General features: G+C 43.0%; 1 protein-coding gene across 3 annotated transcripts in view; it reads left to right on the forward strand.

The window, feature by feature from the left end:
- Window positions 1-25,431, forward strand: part of kif5bb (kinesin family member 5B, b) — a 171,945-nt gene that overhangs the window by 138,762 nt on the left and 7,752 nt on the right. For 2 of the 3 annotated variants that reach the window (XM_072666649.1, XM_072666650.1), the window contains exons 1-14: window positions 14,355-14,852; window positions 20,555-20,642; window positions 21,132-21,205; window positions 21,310-21,414; window positions 21,792-21,840; window positions 22,014-22,069; window positions 22,167-22,254; window positions 23,447-23,571; window positions 23,661-23,765; window positions 24,012-24,157; window positions 24,284-24,432; window positions 24,557-24,747; window positions 24,859-24,927; window positions 25,104-25,310. In XM_072666649.1, coding sequence (XP_072522750.1) covers window positions 14,727-14,852; window positions 20,555-20,642; window positions 21,132-21,205; window positions 21,310-21,414; window positions 21,792-21,840; window positions 22,014-22,069; window positions 22,167-22,254; window positions 23,447-23,571; window positions 23,661-23,765; window positions 24,012-24,157; window positions 24,284-24,432; window positions 24,557-24,747; window positions 24,859-24,927; window positions 25,104-25,310 — 1,578 coding nt within the window. In that variant the 5' untranslated portion in view covers window positions 14,355-14,726. Of the gene's footprint in view, window positions 1-14,354; window positions 14,853-20,554; window positions 20,643-21,131; window positions 21,206-21,309; window positions 21,415-21,791; window positions 21,841-22,013; window positions 22,070-22,164; window positions 22,255-23,446; window positions 23,572-23,660; window positions 23,766-24,011; window positions 24,158-24,283; window positions 24,433-24,556; window positions 24,748-24,858; window positions 24,928-25,103; window positions 25,311-25,431 lie in introns of those variants that run through there. The other variant, XM_072666651.1, reaches the window with a different exon arrangement.

The following is a 25,431-nucleotide window of genomic DNA, read 5'->3' on the forward strand; positions in this document are numbered from 1 at the left end:
CTCTCAGAAATACAGAGTAAGAGTAAAGAGAGAGAGGGTGAGTGAAAGTGAGAAGGAGTGAGAGGGTGAGCTCCTTGTTGAGTGAGAGAGAGAAAGAGGGGACAGGACTTAATAGAAAAAGCACAAGAGGGCAAAAAAGAGGGGGAGAGAGGTGAGAGGGAGAGGGGGGAGAGAGGTGAGAGAGAAAGAGGGGGAGAGAGGTGAGAGAGAGAAAGAGGGGGAGAGAGGTGAGACAAAGAGGGAGAGAGAGGTGAGAGAAAGAGGGAGAGAGAGGTGAGAGAGAGAAAGAGGGGGAGAGAGGTGAGAGAGAGAAAGAGGGGGAGAGAGGTGAGAGAAAGAGGGAGAGAGAGGTGAGAGAAAGAGGGAGAGAGAGGTGAGAGAGAGAAAGAGGGGGAGAGAGGTGAGACAAAGAGGGAGAGAGAGGTGAGAGAAAGAGGGAGAGAGAGGTGAGAGAGAGAAAGAGGGGGAGAGAGGTGAGAGAGAGAAAGAGGGGGAGAGAGGTGAGAGAAAGAGGGAGAGAGAGGTGAGAGAAAGAGGGAGAGAGAGGTGAGAGAGAGAAAGAGGGGGAGAGAGGTGAGAGAGAAAGAGGGGGAGAGAGGGGGAGAGAGAGGTGAGAGAGAGAAAGAGGGGGAGAGAGGTGTGAGAGAGAAAGAGGGGGAGAGAGAGGGGTGAGAGAGAGAAAGAGGGAGAGAGAGGTGAGAGAGAGAAAGAGGGGGAGAGAGGTGAGAGAGAGAAAGAGGGGGAGAGGTGGGAGAGAGAGGTGAGAGAGAGAAAGAGGGGGAGAGAGGTGTGAGAGAGAAAGAGGGGGAGAGAGAGGGGTGAGAGAGAGAAAGAGGGAGAGAGAGGTGAGAGAGAGAAAAAGGGGGAGAGAGGTGAGCGAGAGAAAAGGGGGGAGAGAGGTGAGGGAGAAAGAGGGAGAGAGAGGTGAGAGAGAGAAAGTGGGGGAGAGAGGTGAGAGAGAGAAAGAGGGGGAGAGAGGTGAGAGAGAAAGAGAGAGAAAAAGGGAGAGAGAGAAAGAGGGGGAGAGAGGTGAGAGAGAGAAAGAGGGGGAGAGAGGTGAGAGAAAGAGGGAGAAAGAGAGAAAGAGGGAGAGAGAGGGGGAGAGAGGTGAGAGAAAGAGGGAGAGAGAGGTGAGAGAGAAAGAGGGAGAGAGAGAAAGAGGGAGAAAGAGGTGAGAGAGAGGTGAGAGAGAGAAAGAGGGAGAGAAAGAGGGTGAAAGAGGTGAGAGAGAGGTGAGAGAGAGAAAGAGGGAGAGAAAGAGGGAGAGAGAGAAAGAGGGAGAAAGAGGTGAGAGAGAGGTGAGAGAGAGAAAGAGGGAGAGAGAGGTGAGGGAGAGAAAGAGGGAGAGGGAGAAAGAGGGAGAGAGAGGTGAGGGAGAGAAAGAGGGAGAGAAAGAGGGAGAAAGAGGTGAGAGAGAGGTGAGAGAGAGAAAGAGGGAGAGAAAGAGGGAGAGAGAGGTGAGGGAGAGAAAGAGGGAGAGAAAGAGGGAGAAAGAGGTGAGAGAGAGGTGAGAGAGAGGTGAGAGAGAGAAAGAGGGAGAGAGAGGTGAGGGAGAGAAAGAGGGAGAGGGAGAAAGAGGGAGAGAGAGGTGAGGGAGAGAAAGAGGGAGAAAGAGGGAGAGAGAGGTGAGGGAGAGAAAGAGGGAGAAAGAGGTGAGAGAGAGGTGAGAGAGAGAAAGAGGGAGAGAAAGAGGGAGAGAGAGGTGAGAGAGAGAAAGAGGGAGAGAGAGGTGAGGGAGAGAAAGAGGGAGAGGGAGAAAGAGGGAGAGAGAGAGGTGAGGGAGAGAAAGAGAGAGAGAAAGAGGGAGAAAGAGGTGAGAGAAAGAGGGAGAGAGAGGTGAGAGAGAAAGAGGGAGAGAGAGGTGAGAGAGAGAAAGAGGTGAGAGAAAGAGGGAGAGAGAGGTGAGAGAGAGAAAGAGGGAGAGAGGTGAGGGAGAGAAAGAGGTGAGAGAGGTGAGAGAGAGAAAGAGGGAGAGAGAGGTGAGGGAAAGGTGAGAGAGAAAGAGGGAGAGAGAGGTGGAGAGAGAGAAAGAGGAGGAGAGAGGTGAGAGAGAGAAAGAGGGGGAGAGAGGTGAGAGAAAGAGGGAGAGAGAGGTGAGAGAGAAAGAGGGGGAGAGAGGTGAGAGAGAGAAAGAGGGAGAAAGAGGTGAGAGAGAGAAAGAGGGGGAGAGAGGTGAGAGAGAGAAAGAGGGAGAAAGAGGTGAGAGAGAGAAAGAGGGGGAGAGAGGTGAGAGAGAGAAAGAGGGAGAAAGAGGTGAGAGAGAGAAAGAGGGAGAAAGAGAGAGAAAGAGGGAGAGAGGTGAGGGAGAGAAAGAGGGGGAGAGAGGTGAGAGAGAGAAAGAGGGAGAAAGAGGTGAGAGAGAGAAAGAGGGGGAGAGAGGTGAGAGAGAGAAAGAGGGAGAAAGAGGTGAGAGAGAGAAAGAGGGAGAAAGAGGGAGAAAGAGGTGAGAGAGAGAAAGAGGGAGAGAGGTGAGGGAGAGAAAGAGGGAGAAAGAGGTGAGGGAGAGAAAGAGGGAGAAAGGTGAGGGAGAGAAAGAGGGAGAAAGGTGAGGGAGAGAAAGAGGGAGAGAAAGAGGGAGAAAGAGGGAGAGAGAGGTGAGGGAGAGAAAGAGGGAGAGAAAGAGAGAGAAAGAGGGAGAGAAAGAGGGAGAAAGAGGGAGAGAAAGAGGGAGAAAGAGGGAGAGAGAGGTGAGGGAGAGAAAGAGGGAGAGAAAGAGGGAGAAAGAGGGAGAGAGAGGTGAGGGAGAGAAAGAGGGAGAGAAAGAGGGAGAAAGAGGGAGAGAGAGGTGAGGGAGAGAAAGAGGGAGAGAGTAAGGGAGATGAGGGAGAGAAAGAGGGAGAGAGAGGTGGAGAGAGAGGTGAGAGAGAGAGGTGAGGGAGAGAAAGAGGGAGAGAGAGAGAGAAGTGAGGGAGAGAAAGAGGGAGAGAGAGTTGGAGAGAGAGGTGAGAGAGAGAGGTGAGGGAGAGAGGTGAGGGAGAGAAAGAGGGAGAGAGAGAGAGGTGAGGGAGAGAAAGAGGGAGAGAGAGGTGGAGAGAGAGGTGAGAGAGAGAGGTGAGGGAGAGAGGTGAGGGAGAGAGGTGAGAGAGAGAGGTGAGGGAGAGAGGTGAGAGAGAGAGAGGTGAGAGAGAGAGAAAGAGGGAGAGAGAGAGAGAGGTGAGGGAGAGAGAGGTGAGGGAGAGAGGTGAGAGAGAGAGGTGAGGGAGAGAGGCAGAATAAAGAGTAGTTGTTTTCAGTCGGACATTAAGTGTCAGTTACAGTCAGCTGTTTATACCAGCTCTTAATGAGCGCTCTGCACAGTGTCTGGTGCCTCGCTGCTGAAACACTGCTATTAATATGTGATATTAGTGACGGAACGAACTGAGCACTGCAGTAGAGCCCACACAGAGCTGTGCTACAGGCACCACCTAGCGGCCACCATCAGGATTACACACCATTCTCTACACTAGCAAATAGGAATAGTGGCCAAAAGAATCAACACACACATCACACACAACTTCCACTCAGTGATGCTGAGCCACAAAACAACACATTAAACTGTGAGACTGACACAAGGACAATAGCACCCAAATCCTTGTGCTAACTGCCTCCTTATTGCCCTACAGGTCTGATCCAAATGGCATGTAAACAGAGCTGCACAGGCGCAGCTCAGATATTTGGTGCTCTGCATGTTTTACTGTGGTTGGATTAGTGTGTGCAGCAAGGCTGGCCCCTGATACAGGCCTGGCTGCTCTGATCAGCTGGGACTGTCACGTAGCCTGCAGGGTCAAACAATTAACCTTGAGAATATTGAAAGCAACAGGAGAATGCTAACACAATAGGCCAGAAATGAAACAGCGGACGTTACTATAGTAACTTGCGCTGAAGTCTGAAGGCATTTCACATATTTCTGTTGCCAAGGAACCTTCTTCATTCATAATTTTCTATTGAAAATGCAGTGCACTGTTATTCTCTGAAGAGGGTAGGGCTCGGCCAGCGGTTGAGGACGTAACTCAGTATCTGCTACAGTTAGTTTTGCTCAGAAATCAAATGGCTTGGATGTGAAAGATTACGCTGGTCGACACCAGACTGGATGCAGGAGTCATTATCAGGAATTGGTGCCCAATGACAATCATTCATGGTGTGACATCCTTCTCAACCCCGTCACATTCAAAAATGTGATTGGATTGAATGTTTTGTGCTAAGATGGTTAATGCCTTTCTGTGCTTGCAAATGCTATTGTACCACCCCGTAACAGTTTTCCACGGCTGAATGAGGGACTGAAGGACACCAGAAAGTGCAGCAATCTTGATATAATGAAATATATACATAAACATAATGTTGGAAATGAATGTATTTTGGGGGAAAAAGTAGTACATATACTAGCGCTGATATTTTTCATGTTTTTATATATATTATTCATATTTTACTGCTATTATTCATATTTTTGAATGTGACGGGGTTTGAGAAGAATGTCACACCATGAATGATTGATTGTCACTTGGGCACTAATTCCTGACCAGAGGAGGATGGGTTCCCCTTTTAAGGTAATATTAATATTATTAATATTATTGTGTGATTGTACTGCAGTTCTAGTCCTGATATTTGTTACATTGTCAGACAGTGAAGACTGGGAGGAACATCAGCACAGCGCTTCAAACCCAGAAACAGGTCGTCCATCTAAACCAGCGCTCGATGTGAAGAGCTTCACCCACCTTCGTTTATAAAACGTGTGTTCGGGTCGCTGGCACTTATTTGTGTTGGTTGCTTGGACACAGTGTTAGTCATTGATAGTTAGTTCAGTCCGGCAGGCTGCTACAGAGATGAGATGCTGTTATTAGGAAATCTTATCAGGAATCAGTGCTGTTATCAGGAAATGTTGCCGCTCATAGGCCGACTCTCAGCCAATCACACTGCAAGATCAGAACTAACGGTCTTATAATATAACAATGCCTTCAGCTAGAGATGCACCGAGTGATCGTCCGGCGACTAGAACCGGCTGGTTTTCAGTGTGATCGGCCATAACTGGTGACCAGCCGATCAGTCTCAATTCTGCACTGGTCACATTTAGGCTTGCACACCGCAAGAGGGCGCCAGCAGCACAACCACAGCTACACACAGCCCATGGTGAATCTGTCCCTCTGTTCAGCCCTGCCTTCACTCTGGTTCAGTTAAACTCCTGGTTTATTGGTTGCCTCATTGAAAATTACACATCATGATAGGAGATTTTCAGCTGGAGCTAAACATTTTTAATGTTATGAACTTTCATAAAATTCTAAAGCAGCAGCAGCAGTATGTTTTTGCAGCGGTGAGCCACCACTGTAATATATGTATATATATGCAGCAGAAATCACAAATGATCCAGGTCATAGGGCAGCAAACCACTCCCACACTGTCCTTCTACTATGGGTTCTCAGTGTAAATCTGCAGGATGGGTGTTTTCTGGAGGACTATAAAAAGAGGTATTGGTTATGGGCTTTTGATATGACTGCGACGATTCAGATGGTACTTGAGTTGATATTTTTGCACCAATGAGCACAAGTGTACCTTATGAATCATCTGTGTGTTATTTCTCCTGGTCCTGTTTCTTAGGCTCCAGTGAGTCTGTAGCACTAGTGGGTCAGGACGGTCACTTTCTGAGTTGCTTTCAGAAGATAACCCCTCAGTATCAATCACAGACTGAGTTGGATGAGATTATTTAGTCCTGTCACGACTCCGCAACTGCCACCTAATGAAGGGTTTCAAGTGTATCTATGGTAACTGGCAGCTTTAGTCACCACTTTCATGAGTGTGTGACAGGTGTGGGACGGTCACAAGTGTTTGTTGATTGCAGGCTTATCGCCTGTAGCCTGATTTCTGGATTGTGAAATACATTCAAATGAGTAGGGCTGAGCTTTGTGTTCACCTGCTCACAGTCAGTGTGTGTACTCGTACGTGGGTTTGTGTGCAATCAGGATACTAATTGCACACTAGTTGCATACTTTTACCACACACTCACTCTGCGTCCAAAAGTTTACAGACACCCTGCTTATCCAATGTTTCTTCTGAAATCGGCTATTAATACTAATATTCTAATTAATAATAGTTTTAATAGAGTTTTTCCTGGTGCAACATTGCTGTGAGGATTTGGTTGCATCCAGCAACAAGCGCATTAGTAAGGTACTGATTTTGGATGAGTAGTTCAAAACCTCCAAACCTCTTTCCTTTCATCTCCTTTATCATAAACAGCTCTTTGTTGTCAGGTCATGTTCCAACCGCCTTCAAGTCTGCCAGAGTTGTGCCCATCCTAAAGAAACCAACTCTGGACAGCTTGGACATCAGCAACTACAGACCCATTTCTCTTCTCTCCTTCCTCTCAAAGATTCTCGAACGTTTTGTCTACAACCAACTGTCTCTCTTTCTCTCTCTAAACAATCTACAGGAGCCTAACCAGTCTGGCTTCAAAGCTGCACACTCTACTGAAACTGCTCTCATTGCAGTTACAGAGAAGCTCCAAACTGCCATCGGTTCTGATCCTCCTTGACCTCTCCGCAGCTTTTGACACAGTGGACCACAAGATCCTCCTGTCTATCCTTGCTGGCCTTGGAATTACCGGCTCTGCATGGCGATGGTTTGCATTGTACCTGCAGGGACGCTTATACCAGGTAACATGGCAGGGGGACTCATCTGCTCCTTGTAGTCTCTCCACTGGCGTTCCACAAGGCTCGGTTCTTGGTCCTCTTCTTTTCTCACTCTACACTAGCTCTCTTGGTAAAGTGATATCCTCCCATGGATTCTCTTACCACTGTTACGCCGATGACACTCAACTCATGCTCTCTTTCCCACCGACACACAGGTTTCTGCCCACATCTCAGCATGCCTCGCTGATGTCTCTTCTTGGATGGCGGCTCACCACCTCAAACTTAACCCCAGCAAGATGGAGCTGCTGTACATTCTGGGAACTGCTGGACTTAAAAACGATCTTGCCATCACTTTTGAGAACTCGCTGGTCACTCCTTCTACAGAAGCTCGAAGCCTTGGTGTAGTCATGGATGATCAGTTATCGTTCTCAAGTCATGTTGCAAACGTAACTCGATCCTGCAGATTTCTTCTGTACAACATCCGCAGAATTCGACCCTTCCTCTCTAGAGAGGCCACCCAGGTGCTCGTTCAGTCTCTCATCACTTCCAGACTTGACTACTGCAACTCTCTTCTGGCTGGTCTCCCTCTGCGCACCATCAGGCCCCTGCAACTCATCCAGAATGCAGCGGCACGGGTCGTCTTCAATGTCCCTAAATTCAGCCATGTCACTCCTCTGCTGCGTTCTCTCCACTGGCTTCCTGTAGCTGCTTCCCGCATCAGACTCAAAACCCTGATGCTGGCCTACAAAGCCAAGAACGGACCAGCCCCTCCATACTTGATGGCAATGGTCAAAAGCCGATCCGCACCTAGAGCCCTTCGAGCTTCAAGTACGGCTCGGCTCGACCCGCCATCCCTCAAAATCCACAGAAGACAAGCGTCCAGGCTTTTTTCTGTCCTGCACCAAAGTGGTGGAACGAGCTTCCCCTGGGTGTCCGAGTCACTCGCTGTCTTCAAACCCAGACTGAAGACCCACCTCTTCCGAGAATGGTCACCTTACTGACTTGTGTTTAGTAGAGTCTAAACTTAGAGGTTTCTTTGAACTATTAGTCTATTCTAACTAGCTGAGGTTTTTCTTGGGTAAATAGCAAAGCACTTTTGTAAGTCGCTCTGGATAAGAGCGTCTGCTAAATGCCTTAAATGTAATATGTAAATGTAAGTGTAATGCATGCATTAATGTGCAGATTTTCCATGTGTGTGTTTGTGTGTGAATGCATGGTTATCTTCACTGTGTGAAGATTTGGGCCTACCTATGGGACTGTGCCCTAATTGGTTCCTGTAATTATGGGAAATGTTATGACAGCAGACTTGAGGACTAAATGAGCAGACGAACAAACAGTAATGAATGCTTTCTCCCCTTCGCCTTCCCTCTCTCAGTCTCTCTCTCTCTTGCTCTCTGTGTGTAGCTTGAGTATGGCTCTCCATGCTCCTGCTTTAAATACGGGTCAGGTTGGAATTGAAGAGTGTCACACTCTTGTCGATTTTATTCTGTACTGGAGGGTGCTTACAGTGCAGTGAAAAACTATTTAACCCCTCCTTGATTTACTCTATTATGACATTTTGCCGCACATTGTTAAACAAACTTTGTTAAATAAAGTTTAGGCATTGAGCTGTGGAGCAGTGGAACAGTTTTCTCTGGACTGATGGACCTCCATCCAATACTTGTGGAATGAGGTGGGGTGGTGATTATCCAGCATCCTGACCTCATTAACGCTCTTGTCGCTGAATGCAGTCAAATCCTCACAGTAATGTTCCATAGTCGTAGAAAACTTTCCCTGGACAGTAGAGACAGTTACAGCATCCAACAAAAGCAGGATGAACTCATTTATTATTATTATTATTAATAATAATAATAATGAATTAGCATGTGTCCCAACCTTTGTTCATATAGTGTATATTAGTAGGTTTACATTTGGACCAGCCACAGCATCTTGACTAGGTTTAGATCTTGACTAGGTAAGATCTTGACTAGGTAAGATCTTGACGTGGTTGGTGTGGCGCAACAGATAACACCACTACCTGCCAGTGAGCTACCACACTACGTTGGAGACTGGGGTTCGATTCCCGGTCTGGGTGACTCTGCTGTGCTACACCAATAGTGTCCTTGGGCAAGACTCCTAACACTACATTGGCCCACCTCTGTAATACGAGTTACCTTGTAAGTCGCTCTGGATAAGAGCGTCTGCTAAATGCCATAAATGTAAATGTAAATGTTTAAGTCCTATACTTCAACACTAAGCCACTATGCTCATTACCTGCACATTCATCCTGCTGCTACCGTCAGCAGCTCCTACATCCATAAAGACAGCTGAGACAGTTCCACTGGCAGCCATGCCTGTAGCGTCATGGTAAGTTTTGGGTCAGGGAAAGGTGCTCTCCAGTGTTCTGCACATTCCTGTTTACTATTGCTAAACTTTTTATTGTGTTCTTTCTTAATTAGCTAGAACACATCATAACACACACATTATTTAGTGTTTTGGTGGGGATTCTTTTGACAGCAAGGGTTTCCTCCTTGCACACCTCCCAAAAATGTTCAGTGTATTTGCCTGTACTTTGAAATCTGCTGTGACTAGATCTACCCGTGATGACAGTTAAGGATTGTTGGAGCGCATGTTTAGTCATCTTGTGGTCTGCTATTGGACTGAACTTGCTAGGGCGGCCTGATCTGGCCATGCTGGCAGTTCTTTCACTTGTAAATTATTTCTGAACAGTGGAATGACTGATTTCTAGTCATTCTAAAATCTTTTTATGAATTAAAATATAGTTGTAGGATACAGTGTCCTAACTTTTTCACATGACTGTATATAATACTGAAAAAGACCTTTGGTGCTATACAGAACCATTAAAAAGGTTGAAAAACAGCTACCACAGGCTTTCCTTGTATATGGAGAACACCTAAACCAGGCAAAGAACCACTGCAGCAATTATATAGAACTATTGCATTTTCTACAGAGCCCCGAGCCCTTGACCACATTGTACTTGGCTCTAACTGTCTAATGCAGGTAGTATTGTTTTTAATTGCAGTACCCCATTATGGACACAGGTAGGCCTCTACCTCTGCGATGCAGCTGTCCATCAGCATCTGCAATACGCTGCTTTAGAAACATGTAGAAAACACAAATCCTGGGAAACTGTGAGCTAATGGGTTTCGGCAGTTCCATTACAATTTATTCACAGATCCACACCAGAATGACTGGGAGACACGTGTATGCACAAATGTCAGCAAAGAATCAGAAGCATTTAGGCACAGTTTCAAGTGAAACAGGTGTTTTTCTTTCGGGCCACAGGCAGACACACTCCAGTCTCTGCCCTTCCCATTGATGATATCTGAGTTGTGTGTGGAATGTGTATTGATAGGACTGTGTCACGAATGGCTTGTAAAGGGGACTGCATTTGCTCAGTATATCACTTGACATCATTCTCCTATAGCAGTGACTCCTAGTAGTACCTCTGTACCGCATGTCTTGTCTAGGCTTCAGTTAATCAGTCTAATAACTAGCTGCATAACTAACAAGCATTACTGAATAACTGCTACTTACGTATTAGTAAATAGTGACTGAATAATATGGCTAAAGAGTTTACTAAGCTTTTAAAGAGGGGTTTAAAGATGCTAGAGAACAGATTTATTGGGTATTTTGTATAACGTTTATTCTTTGATGTATAAACAGTATAAACATTAAGGCTCACAGGAGCCACATAGCATGGCGTAACTATGACTGTAACAAGAACACTGTAATTGTTTTTGATCACAGTATAATGACTTACTATCTCAGAATTATGAGAGGCATCTCAAGGTATTGATATAGTATCTCAAAATAATCAAACAGTATCTCAATAATTATTTAGCATCTCAAAATACTGACCTAGTATCTCAAAATAATGAGATGGCATTTCAAAAGAATACCATAGTATCTCAAAATAATCTGCTTAATCATGAAAAACAATAATTAGGTGCTGTATTATTTAAGTGGCTTCCCTATTTCACAGCCCTGTTTTGCAGTATGTCTACATTCTAGAGCCCTTCAGGATTTATTAGAAATGTCGAACCCCCAATAGCAGTTTACTGGGCTGCAGTGGATCCAACAAAGACAAAACTCTGAGGAGGCCTGTCTGTACCTTTAACTCCATGCACCAAGACCACCATACACCATATTCATTTCAAAGATGAAGTGTTGATCTCAGGGCCTGGCGGGTAGAGCTGGTTTTCAAATGATTGGTTTACAGAGTTTTGTGGCTTGTTTGAAACACCCTGTATGAATTCACGTTGTTTCAGGTACATTTAGGTTTCATTTCTGCATGAGTTTTTTCATCTCAGTGTTTTAAGTGGTACTCATACTTTCAGACTGGCTAGATAATGACCCTTTCCTTCAAATCTCTAATGCTGTTTGTGGGTTTCTAGGCAGTATCTTTTTGGCTGTATTATTCTGATGAACCGCAAAGCACTTAATAGTTGTCTTGGGCTTCTCTTACCCTGCATTCAGTAAAGTTATCTTTGACCTCTCCAGCCTCTTTATCAATGCATGCTCACTTAACATTTCCCCATGTTCCAGCTTAAATATCTGCACTGGTAAACTAATCTCTCACTGTTTTCCCAGTCCAGTTCTCTGGCTAGTCCACTAGCTGAATCAATGAATGACTATACTGGAAGCCTCAGCTTACCTTTCTTTTAGTTGTAGCACTGTTGGAAGTATAAGATCCTTGAGGAACTTTTGGAAGTTCTTCAATTTGAAACTGTGGAGGAAGCTCTTAAGGTGCTTTGAGGGACCTTCAAGAAAAGGGTTTTAGGAAAAAAAAAAGTTCCTTGAAGGATTCGTTCCTCAAAGCACCTAAAGAGCTTCCTCCACAGTTTCAAACTCTCAACGTTCCTCAAAGATTGTCTACTTTTGCCAGTGAGTAACTGTAAGTTGTGCAGTTGTTCTTGGTGTTTGGGGGCAGATGTATACACGTTTTCATTAGTGCCTACCTGGTTTTTTTTTTTCCCATGTGCTCTTTTATTGCTTCCAAATGAGCACAGATAGGCACAGTACTAAAGCCTGCTCCCTCTGGGTAACATCCACAGACAGCCTTCCTGCGTCACCGTTCAGGTTTCTCCATTTCTCTCCCTGCAGAGGTTTATTACCACCTGCAGTCCCTGTTTCCTGTGATCTACTGTGATTTCATGTTGGTTTCCTGCAGCAGGGTGACAGCACAGTGTGCACTCACACATTCCCCCTTATACTGCAAGGAGTTGTCTGCCCAGAGGCTCCATTTATGAATCTAGTGTTGGTTTAGGTACTAAAAATGGTCATGGTCTGTTTTGCATGTTAAACACATGTAATATCCACTACTAACCAACTGGAAAAGGGAGCGAAAGGTATGTTTTATAACATTAACCAGAAAAAAAGGAAATTTGGGTTTTGTTGGTTCTTTGAACCGCTCTGATTTGGGTTAACACACACGATTAAGCTGCAAACTTTAACATGTTACCCTTTTTTAACGCAAATTAACCATCTTACGTTTGGCCCCAACTTCCTCCCCTAGGTCACTCGCTTTACTTCCACAACAACAGGGCTAGAGAGCATTTAGGTTTCTTAGGTCATAGTTTAGGTATGTGCCCTACAGTCAGCGGCACAACACAAAATGTGGAGCTGTTTGCCCTGTACCTAGACTTAAGATCATCAAATATGGGCGTCTGCTTAGAACAGCTCCAAAGTAAACCAATGACTGATGACTGTGTATAGGCCTCTCTCAGTTAATACATTTTTCCTTCAGGCAATGAGAATATGACTCTGTAGGGGTGTTTGAGAATGTAGTGTTTCCATTTACAATTAAACTAAGCTGAGAAGCAGGGGCTTCATTGCCTGAGTCAAGTCTAGGTGGGCCTAGAGTGAACTTAAGCCACACTCAGGTAAATTTTGTTACTTGTTGAAAATACACCTTGAACAATAGCACAAAATGGCAAGTACAAGAACTGCTTATGTACTGAGTAACTTCTAGAACTGCTGCAGACGTTTATTAGACTCTAGTCCTTTCTGTTTGATGCACTCTTCCTTTAAAAAGAACGGCTAAATCCAAAAATAATCAAATAAAGGATTAATTAATTTGTAATTACTAAAATGTGAGATGTGATATGTATATGTAACTGATTAAATATAAGTAGTTGCTGCCTGTTCATTAGTTTGCAAATATGACATATTACTGCGAGAGAATTGAGCTGTCAGTAGTGTTTAACGGGCTGCCGTGAGTTTTCTGACGTGTTTCACCGTCAGATGTGTGCTACGTCCACACAGTGGTTGATGTTAGTGAAATTAGGCCACTGGAATTCCACAGTGATGAAGGCATTCAAACGAGCTCAGGCCCATAATTTGAAGGTAGGCTAACCATTTATCACTGTGACAGTCAGCACTGGAGTTTTTTTATATAGCTGTGTCACAGCAAGTACTAAATTCAGTTTTTTTTTTAAGACATCTGAGTTTCACAGCCATATAATAAAAATTTTTTGTCTATTAGAAAATAAATATATTTTTCATAATAGTAAATAAATACATTTCCCAAAACTGCTCTGGAGTGTTAATTTTTTTATCACCCCCTGGCATGGCAGGTTCAGTAGTTGAATATGGTTTACTACTACTCCGAACTATCAAGCCAACACGCCATTAAACTGACTTAATAAGACTGGCAGCCTCTCCAAAATACCCACACAAACCAGCAAGCTGAATCAGATGTGGTGGTTAGCTTGCACATTAGTAGTTATTTAGTTATTTTAATTCAGTTTTCAGGAATGTTAGCTTGCTTGTAGCATGAATAATGATCATTAATCTACCAATCTCATCATTTACAGGGTCGCATGATATTCGTGGGAGTTTGTGAGGCTTCTGTTTAGCATGGGGTATAATAGCACTGTTAATTTGTATTATAGAGAAACACACAGGCTCGAATATCCAGATATGGGCCTCATGCCGACTACAAAATTAACGCACCATGTGAAAAGTCTATGGTTTCTGGAAGTCTTGCTAGCCCCAGCTGTGGAATTAGCTAACATTAGCTACCATGCTAGTTTTGTTAGACTTTTTTTTTTTTTAACATTTTTATTTATTGACAAATTGAAAAAAATAAAATAAAATGAAAAATACAGAGATAAAACCTGGCGAGCCTTTCACAGTCATTCTGTTGATGAATTGTCACATAAGTAATTGGGATTACCAATTCGATTGCACTACGGCTCTATGTAAATGTAGTGGAGCTGCATGAGACCTCTCACAAGAGCTGTGTGACGCTGTGTAACCCTTACATTTATATTATATTTGTGTAAAATCATGTAATATTACTCCACTTCCTCAGTCCACCTTCTTCTGTCACTTTCAGATTCTAGTGCTGTATCTCTCAGCTTGTCCATAAATGCATGTGTACCACAAGGGTCTCTTCCTAGCTGTCAGTAAACCTCCAACTGCTGAAGACAGCTGAAGCACAAATAAAATATTATTATTACTCACTGCTGCTCTGAATTCACTGAAGTACGTTAATACAAAGCCTTTTTTGCCCATCATCAATAAATGACTGCATAAGAAAGGCACCCGGCTTGTTTTTTGTGATGGCCGGGTGAACTAACCAGTGTGAACAATAACTGAATAATGAATCTCTCAGATCCTGGGATTATGTAATAGCTGGGACACGCCCGTTTGCCTGGGGTAGTAATGCAGTCAACGCTAGGCTGTATTACATGTCTTTCAGTGCAGGTGCTGGGGGAGGTTTGCCGGATCGCTGTCAGGTCTGGGGAGAGGGAGGCCATTTCTGCTGTTGCTAGGCCCTGAGCGACCAGGACGCGGCGGTGACGTCACCCAGCATCGGCGATCCGCCGAGAGACGGAGCGGGACGGACGGACGGAGAGAGAGAGGGGCAGACAGAGCGAGGGGGAGAGAGAGAGAGAGCGGTCATAGGTGCCGTGCTATGGCCTCCGGATTAGCGGGACAGTGAGTGACACGTTGGAGGGCCGGTTCCTGGCTGAAAAAGCCGCTGCATTGTGAAATAAGCAGCGAAGCAGCGTCGCGGGGTGCGGCCTCCCCCTCCTCCCTCCTCCCCTCCTCCCTCCCTGCGCTCAGCAGCAGCAGCAGCAGCAGAGCCCGACTCCCCCGGCCTCCACACTCTGGGAGAAGATGGCGGACCCGGCGGAGTGCACCATCAAAGTGATGTGCCGATTTAGGCCGCTGAACAGCTCCGAGCTGCTGAGGGGGGATAAATACATCCCTAAATTTCAAGGAGAAGACAATGTAGTTATCGGGGTAAGTGCGGCTAATGTAGCGCTAGCTGCGTTAGCTAGCTAACCCGCTGCTCTCGCTGGCCCCGTTAGCACTGTTAGCTTAGCTAGGGAGCTAGTAGCTAGCTGCGTTTTTAGCTTTAGCTTTGGCTTTAGCTTTAGCTAGCTAGCTCTCCAGTGTTGGACCATTATGGGGACACCCAGGGCACCAAATAACGTTTGCCGGATAGCTGACACCCGCTAGCACTGTTGTGGTTGGAGTACGCGGTGTTTGCTTGTTGATTTAATCCACAGTCTGCGACGTTTGGTCATTTTTCACGGAATTTAAACGAAGTCTTTTCCCTCTAACCTTGAATGGCGTTAACCCATCGCAGGGTAACGTTAGCTGAGCAGCAGCAGCAGCAGTTTTCATCATCATCTTCATCATCTGTAGCTTAGTTGCTAGCTAGCTATCTAGCTAGCTAGCTAGCTTAGCAGCGCTGCTGCCTGGCTGGCTAACACGCTTCCTGTGTGTACTGGTGTGTAGCATCATCTTTCAGCCCTTTGTACAGGCTGGGGGTTAAAGGCTTCAGTTTCAGGAAGGGCTTTCCGGAGTTTAGCTGGTCAAGCTAAGCTCCCTTAGATGTTAGCTGTGCCTCGTAATGCCGATCACAGCTCACGATCATCACAACCAGCCAGACAAGCCCAACTAGCTGCATTTTAATCTGGCCCTTTCATTCACTACCTCGTGAAGTTGTTGATGTACAGCATCCACAGATTCTCCAACCTCTGGTGTTCATTCATTAGGAGCTGATCTGTACTGTAAACTGTTTAATGGACTGGTTGGTTGGTATTTCATTCTTCCAGCAAAGACAGTTGGCACAACATCACAGCTGCGGGCTGTCCATCATGAGGACTTCGCCAGCTTTAATCAGGCATGGCAAAGCTGGACGAAAGCGAAATGACTAACACTGCAACACTTCTTTTATTTCACTCTTTTTGTGGAAATATCTCAGACAGACCTTCAAAGTTCTCACTCTGGCTGCTGCTGTCAGATACTGTTATTAAAGGAAACTTGATAGGTTGATAAATAGGTGGGTAGATGGATGGTAGAGCTGGCCAAAATGACAATATTTTCTTATCTTATCATGATAAATCGTGATCATTTGCTTTTCTAAGCAGGCTTCGTTACAAGCGACTGGTTTAATTAGCTGAAGTGCAGCAGATGCTGAATTCTGTATTCAGTACGGGAGAGGATCTCAATAGCAGTTTATCAGAATCTGTCATTACTGATGTTTTTAGTCTGTGATTTACATGTATTGTGATAAATATTGTGTATCACGAAAAAAAAGTCTTTAAAACTTGTGATCAAGTATTTTATGATATGATACTATATCACCCAGCCCTAATAGACTGGTAGATAGATGGATAGACTGGTAGATAGATGGATAGACTGGTAGATAGATGGATAGACTGGTAGATACATCGATAGACTGGTAGATAGGTAGACGGATAGAGAGGTAGGTAGGTAGGTAGACGAATAGGCAGATGAGCTGGTAGGTAGGTGGATAGGTGGATGGACGGATAAGTTAGTGGATAAGTAGATAGACGAAAAGGTAAGTGGGTAGAAGGGTAGGTAGGTAGATCGATCGCTTCTTTACTCCCAGAAGGAAAGGTGAAGGTTGAGAGGGTGAAGAAAGGTGAAGAGGGACAAGCACACAACAACACAAAAGTAGTGACAAAAGCAAAACCAGGAGCAAATAAACAAACAACTATGATTATAAAACAATATAAATACAAACAAGTGAATAATTAATACAATATAATGAAATATAAATAAGTACAATAGGAACATGCGTCTTATTCAGTGGCGTAAGGTCTCCTGAATTTACTGTCAATAATTATTTAGCAGTTGATTGGTACTTTTTGCGATAAATGCTTCCAGTCTGATTTGGTCAGTGTTTATACTTTAATCACATTTAGGTGGTTAGTGTGTTAAAGTGGCTGCTGTGTCAGGGCCTTATTGACCGCTGTTATTTTTGATTTCTTTTCTGAGGAGGTCTGTCTGAACTTAAAAGGCCTGGAGATAATTGTATTGACTCTGCAGTTTCTCCCTCTTTGGTTGGGCCTAATGCCTATTTTGCTTGTGCTGAAAAGCAGAGCTTCCCTCTTTAGGACAGTACTTTGTGTTGCCGGTGTACTGTACTACATTTAGTGTCGGTCTGGAGTTACACAAGCTGGTTAAAAAAAGCTGTTCTGGACTCAAGTCAGTGTGATGATGTGATCAAGCATCTCCCCTACCCCTTAAGAGCTATCCTCCAGTGGACCTTTTGTGGGAGTTTCAGTCTCCTCAAGAAATAAGAGCTAAATTTTAGGTTGAGATTGGAAAAAGTAGTCAGTACAGGAGGATGTGTCTGCAGGACACATAAACCAGCATAAACCAGCATTACTTGTCTTGCTCAGTGTTGACTCAGCCATCTCGGCTTTGTTTTGCAGTCCGAGTGGCCTGATATTGTTGAACAGATGGGGTGGGGTTGGTTGATATGGGTGTTGTTTGACGAGGCTTTTTAAACTTCTCCAGACCAACTTTTGTCAGATTTATTTTTAGAGATAACAGTCATGAACTTGTAACACATGTTACTGGCTTTCTGGTGGCTTCTTAGAATTATAACAGCGCATTTACTACAGGCAGCACAGTACTGATGCTGAAACATTGGGTATTGCTTGGTACAGATAACCTGACTAAAAATAATTTAAGAATAAAAAAGAATAAAAGATCTGCGATTTAAAATGAGATGTTGAATAGAAGCACTTCGCCTTAGATGGTCATCTAAAAGTACTCCACTTTGTAAAACTTTTTAAACACTCTGAGACACCATAGGAGGATATACATAATAAATAACAGGTTGTAAACAAAATAACTTAAAGAAAAGAAAAATGTTTTAATGGTCTCGTATTCATGTGCCATGCAATTCTAGTAGTATATTATTATAAGTATCTTTTTATGATTTATGTTTTAACTACTGCCGTCACATGATCTTGACCTTATTCCCTTCGGTCAAAAGTCATGTTATGACATTTTAAGTTATGTTTGTTAAAGAATCAGATTAATTTTGTTTATTTTATTTCTTAGATATCCAGTCCAGCATCAATATGCCTTCATTTTGATACCAAGGATTAGATCAGTTCCACCTCCAGCATGAATAGAGGTTCCTCTCTCATTGCTGTATTAAAAATGCCATTTTCTCAGATAAGAACAGATAAGAACCTCCGTTCTCATCAACCAACATGCATGGAAAATTCAATGATCAGCCTAACATGCACAATAAAGAGAGCTCCATGTTTCATTCACAGCTTCCAGCTGTTTGCCTTTCTGAGATTAGTGTCTGTCTGATTTCAGCCTTTGTCCTGTTTCTGCTGTGCCCTTCCAGGACCTACTGTCCTAGACGGTTACACCAACACCCACCCTTTTGTTTTTCAGCAGTCTCTCTCTCTCTCTCTCTCTCTCTCTCTCTCTCTCTCTCTCTCTCTCTCTCTCTCTGTGTGGGGTGATTGGTGAGGCAACTGGTAGATGGCCAAACAAGCTTGACTGTCCTGCTGTAGCCAGTCAGCATCAGTTCCCTGAGCCACTGCACAGCTCTGGGTAATGAGGCATGTGTCTGCCTCCAATTAGTTTCCAGCAGTGGCAAGTAGAACTGGCCATGCAGTTGTAAACAGCACCTATAACTAGGTGCTTAATCTTGGTTGCATTCCAACCTGTCTGGACACACACAATCGGTTACCTTTTGTAGTATGTTTGTGACACTGCAGGCCCTGTGTCTTGCTTTTTCTTCATGGTTGGATGATATGTAACCTGTAACTTAAAGCCCTCCTTACTTAATTATAGGTCTTTATAGATTAGTTGCCATAGTCGATTACTGTGTTGTCGGTGCATCATTTTAACATTATTTTATTTACAAAAAAATGTAATAACCTTTACGCGTAGCTCTCTAAAACTCTTCATTTAAAAAACAAATGTGTCTCCACATTACCACTGCGTAGCTGTTCCATGAGGTCATGAGGTTTCTGAGTCCCGTCCGGTTGGCTCCATTCATCGCTACAGTAAAAAAACAAAACGGGTGGCCGCAGCAGAGTCCGACTATGTTGTGAAATAGTTTTCTTAAAAGGTGGTTTGTACAGTAGGCATACCACAGCAGCAAACGCACAACGCACAAGCACCTGACGAAAGAAAACACGCAGGTGTCACCGTTTCGAGCGGTATACACACCCTCGCAAGCAGCTGCTTCGTCCGCATTTACGTCACTTTGGCCAGCCTATCTTAACCTTAGGTAGGGAAGCTTTGTAAATGTGCCTGTAGGTCCTAAATGCACTCGTGATTAAAACGATGTATTCGTCTGCCTGCTACCTTCGAATTTTCAGTGTAAACGTGACTAATAGAAAAAGTTGAGGCTAGAATCTAGGCTTTTATGTTGATTGATGGTGCCAGTGTGTGTGTTTGTGCTCTTTGGGGTTGACTGGATATAAACCATATCTAATGAAGCTATTTAGCCATTATTTGAAGGACATTTCTCTATGTAGGGAATGACATAAATACGCATCTCGTATACTTACACACGGCTCGCTGTTGTGCTGAAGTTGTTGTTTAAACCTACAGTTTTGCTCTTAATATGTAAACCTTTATTTATAGCTTTGTCAAAATAAAATAATTTTTGAATGCTGAATACATTGTTTAATTGACTAATAAAAAGAAATAGATAAATTAATTGATAGAACAATTGCCATAGTGTCAGCTCTATGCATAATATAAGCTTAACCTTCACAGATGTTCTTCTAAAAACGTACCTGGTTTAAGATTCACATACTTTTACAAACGGATGAATTGCAGGGTCAACAATACAAATATCTGGGTAGAACTAAACTCTGCAGTTGGTTGTTTATCCAGGAACACTTACAGACATTTGCTCATTCAGCATTTGTTCCGACATCAAGCTTATTAATAAGTTGTTTGTTCTATCACTCTAGAGAAGCTTAAGCTTGGCATTGGGCAAGGGGATGGTAGGCTTATGTGTGGCTGCTTCAGAGAGTCCCATTGAACAGCTTATGTTATGTTATAGCTGTTGAGCTTAAAAGTTTTCCTATTTGTTATTGTGTAGCAGATCTGTTTATCTTGCAGATTTCTTGGCCTAGTTCTGTCTTTACAGATATGGTGCAGCCATTCAATATTACTCAAAAAGATTGAAGGAGAGCAGCAGCGCTGAATGTCTGCCAACTCATACTGGTTCTGCCCTGAATGGAGGGGTGTGGTCAGTCAACATCTGGGGGAAAATCTAATGGCCTTTAGGATAGAATTTGTTTGCATAGATGGCAATTTTTTATATATATATATATATATATATATATATATATATACACACACACACACAGACACACACACACACACACACACACACACACAGCGGTATATATCTTAGTTACACATATACAAGCATTACTGTTCTTATGCAATTCATACTGTTGTCCATACTGTTTTTTTTCTATAGTGTAGTTAGAAGCCACAGTTATTGAAGTATCATGCCCAGCATAGAAAAGCAGCATGTCAGGCTTATATTACAGATTATTTTTTTGGCTTTTCAAAATGTTATAGCAACATGTAATGAGGATCGATTGTGTGGTAGTGTGGTCTAACTGGCTATTTTTTTAAGTTTCTTCTCACTGATTAAGATGCTTTTACTTGTGTTTGTTTTCTAGGGGAAGCCATACATGTTTGACCGTGTTTTCCAGTCCAGCACTTCGCAGGAGCAGGTGTATAATGCCTGTGCTCAGAAGATTGTTAAAGGTAAGTTCCAGGAGATTGTTTACCACTGGAGGGAGCTGTGGACGAAATTAGGGCTTTTTCATGACTTCATGTTCATGATCATACTCCTTACTGAGTACAGCGATTAATTATTTATTTATATTTTTTAAATGTCCTGCACTCTGTCTGATTAAACACTTATTGTAATGAAATGTGCAGTTGGTCAGTGTTTTTTAAGCATGGATAATATCCACAAAATGCTCAGAAAGGTATATTGTGTATCACAATAAAGTAATTATTACAATACAATAAAAGATTGTCATATTGCTCACCCCTAGCAGAAATGGCCTGATATGCAGGGTTTGAGTGGATTAAAGCACAGTATGTGAGAGTGGAAAATTAGGCTAAAGTGTACAACCTGTGACATATGAATACATATTTAAAATAGATAAATGGGTATTATACATATTGAAATTTGGGATTGTTGTTGGGAATTGTTGTGGGATTGTGATGTTTGTCCACCTTCTGCAGATGTGCTGGAGGGTTATAATGGTACAATATTTGCCTATGGACAAACCTCTTCTGGCAAAACACACACTATGGAGGTGAGATGCAACATCTATTTGAAAAATAGATAAAAAATAATATAATATTAGGTATTTAGATATTTATTTGTTTTGATTTTTCTTGCCTTATTTATTTTTTCCAGGGTAATTTGCACGACCCAGACGGAATGGGAATCATTCCACGAATTGTACAGGACATATTTAACTACATTTACTCTATGGATGAAAACTTGGAATTCCATATTAAGGTATGAACTCTGTGTGTCACTTTAATTCCAAAGAAATTAATTGCTTAACTGTGAAGAAAAATGGATAGATGGAAATCAAGCTTTATTGATCCCAAAGGATGTCACATGTCATTCCTGAACAGTAAAGCCTTCTAAAACACAAAATAAGTCTAATCAAAACTCTAATGAGAGATTTCAGAAACAATTTGTAAAGGACCTTGAGGCTTGAGAAATTAATTTAATTATTCCTATTCAGAACTTTGGCTTTCATTTTTTGATGGATCATATTTGGCTTATAAATTATTTTATTTAGAACTTTTTGCTTCAAATTTTTATATGTTTGGAACGTTTTAGTCTGACTAGCAGTCCAGTTCAGTAACAGATGTCTTCACTGACAGGTGTCGTATTTTGAGATTTATCTGGATAAAATCAGAGACTTGCTGGATGGTAAGTATAATCAAAATATGCTTTGCATTGGTTTTTATGCAAGTTCACATGTAAGTTTGTTGTTTTTCTGTCTGTTGTTTGACTGGTGTACGACTGCTGCCATTAACATGAAAACTGAAGATATATGAATGAGTGCTAATGAAGCTAATTCAGTAAATCTGTCTCTGTTACAGTATCCAAGACTAATCTGTCTGTGCACGAAGACAAGAACAGGGTCCCATATGTCAAGGTGAATGTCAGCAGCTGAAGAAAGTTTTATATGGTGCTTGATTAGACGTATTTAGAGGGTAACTTACTGTTTGCTCGCTCACTCGCTCTCTCTGCAGGGTTGCACTGAGCGCTTTGTCTGTAGCCCAGAGGAGGTAATGGACACTATCGATGAGGGCAAATCCAACAGACACGTGGCTGTTACAAGTAAGTTTTATTTTTTTTATATATAAATATATTCAAACTGCAAATAATATTCCTGATCTTCATTTGCATGCATACATTTGTGGTTAGAAGCAGAAGAAGTGTTTGATGTTGGACAACGTTGCCCAAAGCTCAGAGCATTGTGTAAAAGTCACAAGAAAATAATTCAATCTACCTGAATTTTGCTATGGCTAGAATTGTCTTGGGATTTTGTGCAGTTACTTGGAAAATGGGTGATGTTTGGTCTGGTCTGTTCTGTTTACATGCAATAACTTAAAAAGAAGCACACACTTGTTAACTCCCCTGCGGCTCCATCTCAAATCACTCCCTCTTCCCTATGAAGTGCATCTTATGGGTCATTAAAAAGCAGCACCTCCCCCCCAACCAGTGCATGATATGTCTGACCAAAAGAAAAGCATCAGACCTATTCAGCAATATTTAGACGATTCCCAAAGTAACATTTAATGACTTAAATGATTTTTGTATTTCTTTTAAAAGTAGTGCACTATGTAGGGAATATGGAATGGCTTCAGAACGTGATGATAATCTCTTCTCCTTAGAAAGAGTAAACACTGCATGCTATCGTTTACGTGAACGGAGAATGACAAGCTGTGCAGATTGAGCTGTGGAGATTAAATTTTTGCAGTGCCCCTGTATAGAGCTTGTGTGTTTAATTTAGTTAGAGGTGGTTTTGAAAACACAGCTCCACAGTGATGTGTGTTTAAAAGCTCTAGTTTTGGTTCACAGTTGATCTCCTGAACATATTCTGCACGTTTGTTTTTGTGGCATTAACAGCTTTGCAAAATTCCACAAAAAAACACATCGCATCTGGTATGAATATTTTTGACCCACAAAACTCCCAAGGCTTGTCACAAGAGAGTGTAGCAAAATCAAGTTCAGGGTCTGGTTGAGGTAGTGAGACCCATTGTGTTTAACAGCAGTGCTCTCCCTCCTGACGCTGCCTTCAACTCCTTGATCAGTTTTCCATCTTTGGTCAGCCATAGTCACTTATTGCCATGAGAGAGCACGAGAGCACTTAACAGTCTCAGTTCTAGGCATTGTCCTTGGGAGAGGGCACAAGTTTCTGCTTAAAAGCTGAAAAGATGGAGCAGAGGACGTGTTAGCCCTTGCATTTGCCTTCTTCCAGGTCAGTTTAGCAATTTATTACTTATCTCTTTTTTTGTGTGTCTGGCAGACATGAATGAGCACAGCTCCAGGAGTCACAGTATCTTCCTGATTAATGTGAAGCAGGAGAACACACAAACTGAGCAGAAGCTAAGTGGGAAACTCTATCTGGTTGACTTGGCTGGAAGTGAAAAGGTAAATCTTACTGTCTCTTTCTCTTGAGCTTTTCTTTCTTAAAGACTGTGTGGTTCTCCATGACTGGTTGTGTTTGTGTGGTTTTGTAGGTCAGTAAGACGGGAGCTGAAGGAGCTGTGTTAGATGAAGCCAAAAACATTAATAAGTCTCTCTCTTCGCTGGGAAACGTCATCTCTGCACTGGCTGAAGGATCGGTAAGTTTGCTGCCCTTGTGTATTTGAATACGTTCATGTTTATGTGGCATTAATGCAGTGCATAAAAGCATGTAGTGTTCACATCAACCATCAGAATGTGGGTGGGGGTGGTCTCAGTGATGCACTTGAGAAATCTGCAGGTATTACATCATGCTTTGCTTACATAGTATTACTCGCTTAATTTCTTCCATTGTTCTGATCTTTTATCAGTTTACTGAGGTTTACTTTCTCTCCTGCTTCTGGTAGACGTATGTTCCATACAGAGACAGTAAGATGACCAGGATCCTTCAGGACTCTCTGGGTGGAAACTGCAGAACCACCATAGTCATTTGTTGCTCTCCCTCCTCTTTTAATGAGGCTGAAACCAAATCTACACTCATGTTTGGACAGCGGTGAGGATACACGCACAAACAGCCTTCACTGAGACATCTGTACTGAAATGATTACACTCTAGGTGTGCACTAAAGCCCTGCAGCTAAACTAATTTTTTGTGTGTGCTTGCACTTAATTATCCTTAGGGCAAAGACCATTAAGAACACAGTGTGTGTGAATGTGGAGTTGACTGCAGAACAGTGGAAGAAGAAATATGAGAAGGAGAAAGAGAAGAACAAAACTCTCCGCAACACAATCACCTGGCTGGAGAACGAACTCAACCGCTGGAGGAATGGTAAAAGCGTGCACATCCATCAGACAGCTACGTTGGCCAAATTACCGCTAGAAATCACAGATGTGTAACAATGATTTTATTTAACCTGCATATAAGTGTGTTTGTGTGTGTGTGGTGCTTCTAGGTGAGAATGTGCCAATTGAAGAGCAGTATGATAAGGAGAAGGTCAGTGCTGAGGTATTGGCTTTGGATAACACAGTGAACAATGATAAGATTGCCTCCACCCCCAACATCCCCGGAGTGCGTCTGACTGACTCTGAGAGAGACAAGTGTGAGGCAGAGCTGGCCAAACTCTATAAACAACTGGACGACAAGGTGCCACAAAAACCTCTGAGCTAGTACTGAATGAACACCTTGTTTCTTATTTTTCTTCCATTACTTTAGTATGTTTTTGTCTTTTGTCTTTCTTCGTCTACATCTCTGTAGGATGATGAGATAAATCAGCAGTCTCAGCTGGCTGAGAAACTGAAGCAGCAGATGTTGGACCAGGAAGAGGTGAGATCCACTTTTATCTATCTTTCATTTATTGATTTAATATACCCTGCTTATTTTACATTATCTCTGTGTGTTGTAAATGCTATTTTAGCCTTATTTCATTAGAACTGTTACAACCTTACGAATGGACTGTGAGTAAATGTCTGAATGCGTGTGTATTTGTTTGTGCACTGTAGCTGCTGGCCTCATCACGGAGGGACCATGATAACCTGCAGGCAGAGCTGACGCGTCTGCAGATGGAAAACGAGGCATCTAAGGAGGAGGTGAAAGAAGTGCTGCAGGCGCTGGAGGAACTTGCTGTCAACTATGACCAGAAGAGTCAGGAAGTGGAGGACAAAACAAAGGAGTTTGAGATTCTCAGTGAGGAGCTCAGCCAGAAATCGGTGCGAAGGCATTAATTATGCTGTTATACATACAAGATAATGTGTGAAGAGGCGCAAGTTGTAGAAAAGCACTTTTTGGAATTACAGAAAGAAGGGACAAATGAACAAAAGAACTTATTAG

Source organism: Salminus brasiliensis, chromosome 22 (genome assembly GCF_030463535.1).
Source record: "Salminus brasiliensis chromosome 22, fSalBra1.hap2, whole genome shotgun sequence".
Classification (NCBI taxonomy): domain Eukaryota; kingdom Metazoa; phylum Chordata; class Actinopteri; order Characiformes; family Bryconidae; genus Salminus; species Salminus brasiliensis.